Source organism: Lipotes vexillifer, unplaced genomic scaffold (genome assembly GCF_000442215.2).
Source record: "Lipotes vexillifer unplaced genomic scaffold, Lipotes_vexillifer_v1.1 scaffold668, whole genome shotgun sequence".
Taxonomy (NCBI): Eukaryota; Metazoa; Chordata; class Mammalia; order Artiodactyla; family Lipotidae; genus Lipotes; species Lipotes vexillifer.
This window is the reverse complement of record NW_006785319.1, coordinates 5839355-5852874: the sequence shown is the minus strand read 5'-3', so window position 1 is coordinate 5852874 and position 13520 is coordinate 5839355. Positions and strand designations below refer to the sequence as shown.

At 40.2% G+C, this 13520-nt stretch overlaps 1 protein-coding gene across 5 annotated transcripts in view; it reads right to left on the bottom strand.

Moving 5' to 3' along the window:
- SPOCK3 (SPARC (osteonectin), cwcv and kazal like domains proteoglycan 3) overlaps positions 1-13520 on the bottom strand; it is a 445886-nt gene that overhangs the window by 7621 nt on the left and 424745 nt on the right. For all 5 annotated transcript variants that reach the window (XM_007457383.1, XM_007457379.1, XM_007457380.1 and 2 more), the window contains one exon: positions 5872-6093. In XM_007457383.1, the coding sequence (XP_007457445.1) occupies positions 5872-6093 (222 nt within the window). The remainder of the gene's footprint in view (positions 1-5871; positions 6094-13520) is intronic.

Genomic DNA, 13520 nt, shown 5'->3' with positions numbered 1-13520 from the left:
TCCCTGGTGGCTCAGTGGTTGAGAGTCCGCCTGCCGATGCAGGGGACACGGGTTCGTGCCCCGGTCCGGGAAGATCCCACATTCCGCGGAGCGGCTGGGCCCGTGAGCCATGGCCGCTGAGCCTGTGCGTCCGGAGCCTGTGCTCCGCAACGGGAGAGGCCACAACAGCGAGAGGCCCGCGTACCACACACACACACAAAAACAAAACTTAGAACATTAAACCAATTTGGAAATAAGTATATGCCTATTTTTCAAACCCTTTAAAACCACTTAGAAGGAGATTAGTTTCAGAGAAGTTATAAAATTCTAAATAGACATAATATAGTTTGTCTTATTATATTTAATTATATATTTTCTAATATATATACATATTCTTATCTGAAAACAGTTCAATGTACTTTAGACTCTTATTGTAAAAACTTGCTGTGAATACTTGCTATATAAAAACTGTACCACAAACTACTGAAACAGCAAAACAATCAACTAAACTAGTACTTGCTCCACTACAACTTTTTTAGTGAAAAGGCAAGATGTAATTCAAATAATTTAAGAATTGTTTACCAAACCAAGTTCACAATATGCAGTTATTAAATTTGCATGTAAGCAGCCGAGTGGAAAGAGACCATGAGACAAACAACTTAGTACGTATTTTACAGTTTAATACGTCAGGCCAATAATGCTTTTCCTGGAGGAATCAAAAATGTGAAGAAAAAGTCATTTGCTTGAAAAACCTGATTACCTTATTGTTGTTCATCACGCTGATACTGGCTCAACTGACCCCTTTGCTTTTTCTAATAATTTGTGAGTCTTACATTATTAACAGAATAGGAATGAGGCTGCACAATATGCGCTTAGAGAGTAGACCTAAAATTTACTGCCCTCCAAATATGACATTTAAAACCAAGAGGAAAGATTCTAGCTGAAGTTTCAATACTACATTGAAAGCAACTCTTCTGACTGCTGTGGGACAGTCATTGTAAGTAGAAGCGATATTTCTCTTATCTTCCTGTGGGATTGCCCGAAATCAGGCACGTCTGAGTCTGACTCTCCCTGAATAAACCCGGGGCAGCCACGAGCTGTGTGTAGGGGAACCTGCCAGATTTCGAGAGAAGTCATGACAGATTGGGCTGTTCCACTACATACAGTCCTGGATTGAGAATATCTATCCTGTGCTCTGTCTGGCCTTTGACTCAGGTACACTCGGAGGGCGTGACCGAGATTTCGCCAGTCATTAAACTCTCTTGCAAACAGCTGATGTAGATGAAAGGGCAGTGAGGTGGCAAAGTGCATGAAGGTTTGGACACGATTAGGCACAAGTTTATACACAAGATTTACTTCCCCCAATCTAATGGTGATTTGACTTTATGGAAAACTCTGATTTTATATGCTTAAAATTGTATGAAAATCATTAGTTATAAAATATAGGCTTTAATGTAATCATTAAATTTACAAGTAGTTATTCCCAACAGTAGTTTTAAAAAATAAGAAAAAAAAAGAATTAAAATCTTTTACTAGTTAATTTCAAAATGCTGTTTTTTAAAAAATTAACATTGTTCATTGTTTTGCATTCTGAATTTAAAACCTCAAAGGCTTATATTGGAACCATTCACACATTATCTATATTATGACTGGATAATTGTCAATGCAATGATAGCAATGCATTTTTATCTTCCCACACAATTTTGAACTGAATAAACTGTCACTGGGAAAAATAAATAAGGAAATATCTCTGTGTTTACAACAGTAATATACAAAGGTCTTCTTTCTATACTCACAACTAGTTATTTCTAGGGAGTATATTTCTATTAGCTGTGAAATATATACATACAATGTGATGTCAAAACTGCTAAAAAGGTAGACATTGCAGAGGTGTGTGCGTGACCCAGTGGGTGCCACACGCACCTGCAGGCGGTGCCACCTCCGGGCAGGGAGGGCACCCGGACCAGCTCAGCCTCTTTCTCAGGAGGCCTCTGCCCAATTCCTTTCCTTCATGGAGCCTCTCACAGAATGGATATACTTAAATAACTTTTTCAGGTTTACTTTGTGCAAATTTCAAATATTCATAATACCAAAGGACAACAATGCCTGTATTTAATATCTTTCATTAAATTAAAGAAAAACATCCTTTGTAAAACTAATGCAGATGACGCCCGTTCTGACATTTCCTCCTGTGGCTGGAAGGCATAAACAACCTCGGAAGATGCGACTGTTCTCACTGTCGTCCCATCGGGTGTATCACTGGCCGGGGTCCTGCCCTGAACAGGATTTGCCAGCAAGCTGCCTAGGGGCGTCTCTCAGCATTTTATGTATGAGGACTTCGCAAAGTCTGAATGTAAAGGTAAAGCTGCTGGAGATGCAAACCACTATCAATATATACAGGATGGATAAACAACAAGGTCCTACCGTAGAGCACAGGGAACTACACTCAATATCCCGAGATAAACCATAATGGAAAAGAAAATGAAAAAGAATACACATCTATATCTCTATATATCTATAGCTGAGTCACTTTGCTGTACAGTGGAAATCAACACAACATTGTGAATCAACTAGACTTCAATAAAATTAAAAAAAAAATAAGAGGTACAGCTGCTGAAGAAAGAAGTTTCAGATTCCCGTCCCCTGCGCTCATACTGTAACATGAAGGACTTTAAGATCACTAAGTGTCGTCCTCAGCTGTGGACGAGATCGTTACATTCTCACAGGGCTATACGAGGGATAAATGATTTTATGTGCCCAAAAGACGACATGGGCCTGAATAAATGTTAATTTACTTTCTCTTTCCTGGATCTTACACAACAGGACTTTAACTGAAATAGCAACTAATAAATTGAGGTACTTTTCTGAGTAGGGGCTTAAAATATATTTTATGAAAGTAAGTTATTAACACCTAAGGTAACAAAAATCCCAAATTAATATTTTTCCTACTTATTCTTTTATAAGTAATTAGAATGTAATCACACAAACCACAATCATATCCATTTTGTGTTGCTTAATTGTCATGATTTCAGATAATCAGTCATAGAAACAGATATGCATTTTAACTAATTACAAACTTTTTTTAGGTTACAATTTTTTTCCCTTGGAAAACTACAAGTATTTCACTTGCCTGAAATTTTATATTCTCAACCTCATTTATTAAACTTTTGAAATTAACCTTAATTTATTTTTGAAAGGTATTTTTTTCAAAAACAACACTATTACTTTATTTTTCAGATATTTTCCAACAACCATACAACTATAGTCCTGATTGCAGTTTTAAGTCAACCTGGATTAATAACACCCCATTATACATTATTCCCTCCTCCTCTCGCTCTCTCTATATGTACACACACACACACACACACACCACACACACATTACTCTAATTATAATAAACTTAAGAATTTGTTGTTTTTATTGAATAAACAGGAAAAACACATTCTTTATAAGGTGAAACATTTGAAAAAAGGTTTTTAATGTTTATTCTCTTCCATGAAATTACTTAATGAGCTAACTCCATAGCCAGTTACCCTGATAGAGCTTTTGTAATATTTTCTAGCATATTAATGAATGGAATTAGCTAAACTCTCCTAAGCATTTGGGAAGATGTATAATCATTTAACCAGCTCAGGTATCATTTACTAAATTATCTCTACTGTGTATTAAATGATCTCAGAGGATGTCTTCAGGTGACTACGAAGATTTTGATACTTTGGAAGTAAGTATCAAGAATAATAAATGAAAAGTATATAAAGCAGAATCTTTTGGGGACCTTTAATCAGTTCTGCGAATATTACTGCAAAATCTAGGAATGTCTTAAGGTAAAAATATTTATTTCTGCAGTAGAAACATTCAGAGTTATTCAGAATATTTTAAAATGTTCATGTATAAACACTTGGACATGCTATCATAATAATCAAAGAAAAATTAAAATAACATTTGTCATCATAACAGAAGACCACGTCTCTTTATGGTAGTTTACCTGGATTTACTTTTTTATTCTGTAAATCAGCAGTCCCCAGACTTTTTGGCACCAGGGACCAGTTCCATGGAAGACAATTTTTCCACAGATGGCGGTGGGGAATGGTTCAGGTGGTAATGGGAGCTACGGGTCGGGGGGCATGGTTCAGGTGGTAATGTAAGCAGTGGGGAGCGGCTGTAAATACAGATGAAGCTTTGCTCGCTCGCCCACTGCTCACCTCCTGCTGTATGGCCCAGTTCCTAACAGGCCACAGACCAGTACTGGTCCGCAGCCTGGGGTTTGGGGACCCCTGCTGTAAATGATTTAAGGGTATGCTAGTCATTAAAACCTGGGCAAAACTTTATAGGGGTATTCAGTCACCTAAAAAGCACATATGCAATAGTGTAAGTCAACAAGTGTGTGTTTGTGTCAGTATGTGAGTCTGTGTTTGTGAGTTTGTGTGTGTCTCTGTGCGTGTGTGTGTGTGTATGATTTAGAATATTTTAACAAATCCAATCTACTTTTTAAACTCACAAAGTGGTTTTTAACACGTTAGTGGTTTAATCTGTGCTACAAACCCTGCTGTTGACTCACTGCTAATCAATTTATGCATAAGCATGTCATCCCTAATCACTGAACTATTACTAATATATAAAAAAGTAACTGTGAAAGTAAAATGACTGATATAATGTGCTGGCTTCCATATGAAAACCTGGGAATCATTAACACAGATTAGAGTAGCTTGTTCATTCTGGTAGCTGTCAAGGGCTTTAAAAGGCAGCGACAATAGCAGATGTATCATGTTAGACTAATTCCCAGTTTGTTTTTCAAAATTAGCGTCAAAGTTACACATGTCATTTTTTTCTTAGTTTCCCCAAACTGTATCATAATTTGAATGTTTTGGGTCTATTTCCCTTAGACACAATTTTAGTTATCATTTGGCTGATTACATAAGCATGGCTTCAATTTTCCCTTAGGTTACCGTTTCCTGGTGAAGCAGGACCCATGAAGCACCAGCCTCATCCAACCCTTCAGGCTGCCTCGCCTCTCCTGGGGAATCGAGACTCTTTCTTTGCTAGTGCATTTTCATAAAGCTAAGTTATCTAAAAAGTCTGAAAGGCTAAGTCATTTAAAAATCAAAAGTGTAAAAATAACTTTATGGTGAATGCTGTGGTTCATTTGGCTCATTTAATAAGATCACAAAATAGAACATTAAAACTCCACAGCGTAGTGATAAAAATCCCATTTATTTTACACCATGGGCAAAGCAGATAGCAAATTAATTTAAATGATTACTTTTAATATCTCTGTTCTCATATCTCTGTGTTTCTTGGTGGTTCATAATGGAAACTATAATGAAGTGCATTAATAAAAAATATTAATTACTATTTTTCATGTCATTTAGCGTGTTTTGCATCCCTAGCTGAGTTATACTGTTCAACGTGCTGCTTATTTGCTCTTTTATTAAACACTCTAATCGGAAAACTATTCCTCACAATGAATGGGGTGTCACATACTGCTTTTTTTTTAATTGAAAAAAAATTAAAAAATAATTTTCCTTGGAGTGCAGTTGATTTACAGCGTTGTGTTAGTTTCAGGTGTACAGCAAGGTGAGGCAGTTATACACATGTACATATGTCCTCTCTTTTTTGGATTCTTTTCCCATTTAGGCCATTGCAGAGCATTGAGTAGAGCTCCCTGTGCTGTACAGCAGGCTCCTATCAGTTACCTATTTTATACATAGTGGTGTGTGTATGTCAACCTCAGTCTCCCAATTCCCCCCCCACCCCTTTCTCCCTGGGAGCCAAAGGTTTGTTTTCTGCACGTGTAACTCTGTCTCTAGTTTGTAAATTGAGGACAGGGTACAAATGAGCTTGTCTGTAGTGCATGGCTTTACTGCACGGACAAGATGGCCTTTGGCTCAGTACCTTGTTGCCGCTGGAAGCAGTAGCACCACTCGTTGTTGGAGATGGAGCTGTCCTTGTACGTGTCACAGGAGCTAAAGAAGGCCTCCGCGCACCGCTCGTTCTTATCCAGGTAAATGCTCCCAAGCTCCGACTGGTCCAGGAGCAGGTCGTAGTTTGTATCAAGTCTGTTAAACATCCAGCCGAGTGAATCCTTGCAAATTGGCAAAATACTGGTATCAAATCCTAAAGGCAAAGATGGAAAGATACTAGCTAAACATGAAAGTTGCCATCAGCAGCAAGCAAAATAAAGCAGTGTCACAGCGGGTTTGTAAGAACAAATGTGACTCCATGTTAGATCTGTTTCTTTTTCATTAACCTTTGTACTCTATTGCTTTTGCTACAGTTAAGAATGTTGCCTACAGCCTAACATACACAGGATAGCCCAGTTCTCAAGCCTCTGACCTTTAAGGGGGTAACATTTTCCCATTCATATAGAGATAAAAAGTTGCCCAACAGAGAATAACATTTGTCTTGTTGGAGGTTTACAGGAACATCGTGACCTGACCTGCGTGGACAGATGCAAGAACAAGGATTCTGACACCATGAAGTTCGCAACAACCAGCCACGCCCCTCCCTCACCTGCCTTTAAAAATGCTTTGCTGAAACCCTTCTGGGAGTTTGGGGTTTTTGGGGCATGAGCCACCCATCTACTTGCTTGGCCCTGCAGTGAACTTTTCTCTGCTCCAAAATCTGACGTTTTGATTTGTTTGGCCTCACTGGTGCGTCACACATACGAACTTGCAATCAGGTTCCTTAGGGCACCGACTCAACGGTCAGAAGTCGGGCTTACATCCACTTACATCCACCTTGAGTAACTTGTTTCAGAGTGAAGTGGGGTAGTAATGTACACCTCTCAGGATAGCTGTGAGAGTTAACTAACCAGAATATAAGGCGTCTAGTACTAATCAGTCATTCATTCAGTGGCAGTTACTACTGTAATTGTATATTACTTACTGTTCTTTTTGTTGTTCAGGCTTTTTCTGAATAAATAGGCTAGAGGCATGCCTTGCTAGGTGGATATAGCTATAACTGAATAATAATACCCTACTCGTAAAGAAATAAAATTCACTTTTTATTCAGAGAAATGAAAATGCCCTTTGAACAAAAGTATAATTAACACATAATAAATAATAACTTCAGTAATGCTCTGTATCTTGGTACAACCATGGTGACCGTGATAGTTCACAAGTAATAACCAGAGCAAGAATAACCAGCAGGTAATTTACACACTGCTCTGTCTTCTGCTTCCCACAAGGCAGCTTTTTAAGCACACAGCCACTAGAATTAGGCAGCAGGGTGCACTGGCAGCAGATCTGCATCAGAGCCACACACCATCGAAGTGTGGGTTACCCGGGGCAGCTGCTGACCTCGTGAAGACCCGGTGTCCTAAAAAGCAGCAGATGCAACGTCAGCGTGTGAAGCGTAACTGAGAAATTTACTTTCAACTCTTCTTATCTGTCAGGTTTAAGCTACCTTGAACGCGGGTTTTGTCATCCGGTTTTTGTTTTATTTGCTACTTTTCATGCATTGCAAGTGAAAAAAACGATACTCGCGTCACTGGTTTGGAAGAGAGGGTGTGTTTGGAGATATGACGGCCTTCTGAAAACCGAGCATCAGAAAGACTGAAGCTTCAACAGCAGGGGCTGAGGAGCCGTGGAACCGTTTACGAGCGGAACCCCTCTCGGGGGTAGTGACGTGTATGTTCTAATAGTTACGTGCACTATCTTGATAATTTTAGTCTGTTAAAATTCGAGATGCAAGAATAAGTGCAGATATAGATACTGAAGGTTTCCTGTTCAAATCTTACCTAGATTTTAAGGATACTTAGGATTAAAAATGAAATAGGACTTAAACAATCCATAATTTCACCACTTTTCAGGGTTTATTTTACTAATAAATTCAGAGCATATTTAGTGCTTTCTACCTGTGCATCACTGTCTCGCAATGGGGGCCAAAGGTAAAGTGGTATTGTGACACTTTCATAAAATCAGAGAGACAGAAATTCAGTGGTTTTCTCACTGTTTGTATTTTTCTTTGTAAAATTGTTTGTAGAGCCAAACAGAATTCTCCCAAACAAACAGACAGACAGAGCGCAGACGTGAACTGCTCAATTCCTACTGACGTTCCAGGTCCTGACCCTGGCTCTGAGAATGCAGGGTTCAAACATACAGACGAGACCCCATTCTCTTAGAGTTTACTTTGAAAACCAGCCTGGTTTGAGATATTGGCTGAAACTGCCTCTTACCACCCAAAGTTGTCAAATGCCCAGGGATTACATGAAGAAAGCAACCTGCAGAAAAAGATACACTAAAGTCTGTAAAACCATTCAAAGAACCTGAGTTCGGGGTGTGAGATTCCGGTGTGCCTTGGACCCCACCCTTCCTTCCCAAGCTCACTTTAGGAGGCGACGGAGAAACTTAACTACCTTCAGCAAGATCCTTTGTGACCCACCTGCTAGAGTAGTGAAAACAAAAACAAAAATAAGCAAATGGGGCCTAATTAAAAGCTTTTATACAGCAAAGGAAACCATAAACAAAATTAAAAGACAAACCACAGAATGGGAGAAAATATTTGCAGACAATGCAACCGACAAGGGATTAATCTCCAAAAATACAAACAGCTCATGCAGCTCAATATCAAAAAATCAAACAACCCAATCCAAAAATGGGCCAAAGACCTATATAGACATTTCTCCAAAGAAGACGTACAGATGGCCAAGAAGCACATGAAAAGATGCTGAACATCAGTAATCATTAGAGAAATGCAAATCAAAACTACAATGAGGCAGCACCTCACACCGGTCAGAATGGCGATCATCAAAAATTCTACGAACAGTAAATGCTGGAGAGGGTGTGGAGAAAAGGGAACCCTCTTGCACTGTTGGTGGGAATGTAAATTGATACAGCCACTATGGAGAACAGTATGGAGGTTCCTTATAAACCTAAAAATAGAACTATCATGTGACCCAGCAATCCCACTGCTGGGCATATAATCCTGAGAAAACCATAATTCGAAGAGATACATGCACCCCAATGTTCACAGCAGCACTATTTACAATAGCCGGGACATGGAAGCAACCTAAATGCCCATCGACAGATGAATGGATAAAGAAGATGTGGTACATACACACAATGGACTATTACTCAGCCATAAAAACGAATGAAATAGTGCCATTTGCAGAGATGTGGATGGACCTAGAGACTGTCATACAGAGTGATGGAAGTCAGAAAGAGAAAAACAAATGTTGTATATTAACGTATATATGTGGAATCTAGAAAAATGGCATAGATGATCTTATTTGTGAAGCAGAAATAGAGACACAGATGTAGAGAACAAACGTATGGATACCACAGGGGAAAAGAGGGGGGGTGGTGGGATGAATTGGGAGATGGGGATTAAGACATATATACTATTGATACTATGTATAAAATAGATAACCAATGAGAACCTACTGTAAAGCACAGGGAACTCGACTCAAGTGTTCTGTGGGAAAGGCAGCTGGAGTACAGCAACAGGGACGGCTCTGGGTCAAGCAGAGCCTGGAGGCTCACTCTGGGTGCTGGGATGCTGAGGTGGACGGGATACAGGGCACCCTAGAGGAGGTGAGCAGAAGCCAGTGGCTTGGGATCAACAAGAGAGCTCCCTGTTGGGAGGAGTGATGGAGGACCAGTGCAGAGACCACAGAGCAAGCGTACTCTATCCTCAGCACAGTGAGGCTCCAGTGCTGACGTGATCGGACTTTGTTTTATTGGGTGGGCCCAAAAGTGCCTTCGGTTTCTTATGTAAAAATAAAAGACACAGTTTTCATTTTCACCAAGAACTTTATGGAACAGAGTATTCACCCTTTTGCTCCATTACTTTCTGCCATTTTTCAGGCAACTTCATAATTCCATCTTCCCAAACATAATTCCATCTTTGAGCAAAGAACTGTTCCAGGTGCCTTTTACAGTCTTCCAGGGAATTGAAATTTTCTCCATTAAGAGAATTTTGTAAAGACTGAAATAAATGGAAATCCGAAGGTGCAAGGTCTGGTGAATACGGCAGATGAATCAGAACTTCCCAGCCAAGCCGTAACAGTTTCTGCCTGGTTAACAGAAAACATGTGGTCTTGTATTATCCTAATGGAAGATTATGTGTTTTCTGTTGATTAATTCTGGATGCTTTTTGTTGAGTGCTGCTTTCAGTTGGTCTAATTAGGAGCAGTAATTGTTGGAATTATTCATTTGGTTTTCTGGAAGGAGCTCGTGATAGAGGACTCCCTTCCAATCCCACCATATACACACATCACCTTCTTTGGATGAAGACCGGCCTTTGGTGTGGTTGGTGGTGATTCATTTCACTTGCCCCACGATCTCTTCTGTTCCACATTGTTGTACAGTATCCGTTTTTCATTGCCTGTCACAACTGGTTTTAAACATGGAACGTTTACAATACGTTTCAGTAGAGAATCGCATGCAGAAATACGGTCAAAAAGGTTTTTTTCGCTTAACTTAGGTGGAACCCAAATGTCAAAGCAATTCACATAACCAAGCTGGTGCAAATGATTTTCAACGCTTGATTTAGATATTTTGAGTATGTCAGCTGTCTCCTGCGTGGTATAACGTTGATTGTTCTCAATGTCTCGATTTCATCGCTATCAACTTCAACTGGTCTGCCTGACCGTGGAGCATCGTCCAGTGAGAAATCTCCAGCGTGAAACTTCGCAAACCACTTTTGACACGTTTGATCAGTCACAGCACCTTCTCCATACACTGCACAAATCTTTTTGTGCGTTTCAGTTTCATCTTTACCTTGCTTGAAATAATAAAGCATAATATGCCGAAAATGTTGCTTTTTTTCCCTTCTGTCCTCAATATTAAAATGGCTACACAAAAACACACCAATTTTGATGTCTTTTTTTAAATGCGTGCTGATATGACAGCTGTCACATACAAACTAACAAAATTGTTTCAAATGAAGTTAAAGACAGCTAAGTGCTGCTACTAGAACCATCTTACAGAGAAAACCGAACGAAACTTGTGGCCAACCCAACAGAAGGAAAACAGCCTCTGCACAGGATTAGATGGGAACTGGGCCGGAAGCTGGGAGACCAGCAGGAAGTAACCATCATAGCCCTCATGAGAGATTTTTGTGGATTGTTTGTATCACATCTTCACTCGAGCTTCTTCTGAACAATCATCATTCTTTAAAATATAAGTTTTAAAATGATCTCTGCCCAGCTTTTATGACGTGCCAGTCAACATCCTTGTCAGTTTTAATGCCTTGTTATTTTTCTCAGTATAGGGCAAAAGAAAAGTGGTCTTAACCATTCAGTGGTTTTTGTAGCTCTACTTTGAGGAGAGCTCGTCTACAAATCAGATATCAACATGAAAGAATATTTCTGAAAATATGACATGCATAGATACTTAACAAACCTTAGACACAACAGGACCAAGAGTTTATCCTTTATGTTACAAAGAAACGGACTTCTTATAGATTACATGCCTGGTGAATGATCAATTTGATGACATGTGATGTCTTAGATGGAGAAAGTCAGGGAATCTGATTTGGATTCAGGTCACTGGCCTGAGTTCTGCCACTACCTTGTTGTGGTTAAGCTAGTTGATGTATCAAGGCTGTAATGTCCACATTGAGACAATGTGGGGATTTTTAAAGTATGATCTCTATGTTACCCTGGAGATAAAAAATACAGTGAGTTTATGTTATTTGAATGATATATTTATACACAAAGTTGTGTTACAAGGGTCACTGGAATGATAAGTAACAGAAGAGGACTAGAAATAAAATTATTCTGATAGTCTAAATTATCAATACATGTATACTGTTCAGTATGATTCTGTTGATGCTACAAATATAAAACAAAATTAATTTGGAAGAAATTTTAAACTTTTGGAGCCACTGATACTATGTGGTGACTTTGAGCATTCTCGGATATGCTACTGTATATTTATTATATATAATACAGTATAAATATTATATATGTGTGTATATATATATATATATATATATATATATATATATATATAGAAACGAACTCTAGGTCCAGCCAGAAATCTGACTTGGGTCACCAAAGTAAAAACTTTTGCTTTCACCCAATTTCTGAAGTCTACTTTGCCTCATAGAAGCATAACCACTCCAGCTTTCTTATGATTAGTATTTCCACTATTTTACTTTCAACTAATTTGCATTTTATATTTAAAATGGGTCTCTGAGAGACAGCATGGCAATGAGTCTCACACTTTTTCCAAGTCTGACAATCTCAGCCTTTTTACTGAAGTGTTAAGGCCACATGCATTTAATATTATCAAAGTGGTTCTATTTAAAACTTCCATCTTGTTATTATTTGATTTGTCCCTCCATTATTTGTCTTTCCCTGTCTTGTTTTTATTAAACATGTTGCTTTTATTTTTTATGATTCCCACTTAATCTCCACTATTGGTTTATGTGGCAGGCAAAACCGTGGTCCCTCAAAGATATCCACGTGGACCTATGTGATACCACATCCAAAAGGGAGTTATGCGTATGGGTGGAATTAAAGTTCCTTCTCAGTTGACTTTAAAATTGGGAGCTCATCATGGATTATCTGCATTGACCCAACCTAATCACATAAACCCTTAAAAGTGAAGAACTTTTCCCAGCTGTAGTCAGACAGAAATGACACAGGAAAAAAAAAGGCTTTAAAGATGGAGGAAGGAGGCGGTGAGCCCAGGAACACGGGTGGTCCCTAGGAACTGAGCACAACACCAAGGAAAGGGGGCCCTGGTCCTACAGCCACAGGAAGGGTCCCGGGCCGGAGCCTGTGTCCCACGGGGCTGGCGTGTGTCACCCTCTCAGCACGGGGGTGCACCCACCAAGCCAGAAGCTCTCTGGACCCTGTGATTGGGGATTTTATGGAGACTCCATCACGGAGGCATGAATGACTATTAACTATATCTCCTCCCCAGAGGACGGAGGGGCGCTGAAAGCTCCTACCTCCTAAGCAGGGCTTGGTCTTTCTGGGGACCGCCCCCCAACCTGAGGGAGCCCCAGAGTCGCCCCCTTCCGTAGAAGACGCTCCTTTCACCCAGCAGTTCCAGGGCATTCGGGAGCTCTGTGGAAGGAGCGCCTATCACCCTCATCAAGCAGGAAATAACAAGGGTTTTATGAACCCTGTGTCAGGAACTGGGGTCAAAGACCAGATATTAGAACAAGATATGCTCCCAGCACTTCTACTACACAGGAAGTCAGGGTAACAGAGGCTCCGTGTCAGGAAACCTGGGCAGGGACCAAATGCATTATTTCTCACCGTGTCACACGTCACCCCGATAGTCCTCTGCGTAGACAGAAACTTCCGCGTGGCATCACTACCTTCTAGAAATTCCTGTAACGTTTCTTGAAATCTCTCAACTTTGCATTGTTTAAAAAGTCTTGAGTTTAGGGCTTCCCTGGTGGCGCAGTGGTTGGGAGTCCGCCTGCCGATGCAGGGGACGCGGGTTCGAGCCCTGGTCCGGGAAGATCCTACGTGCCGCGGGGCGGCTGGGCCCGTGAGCCATGGCCGCTGAGCCTGCGCGTCCGGAGCCTGTGCTCCGCAACGGGAGAGGCCACGACAGTGAGAAGCCCGCGTACAGCAA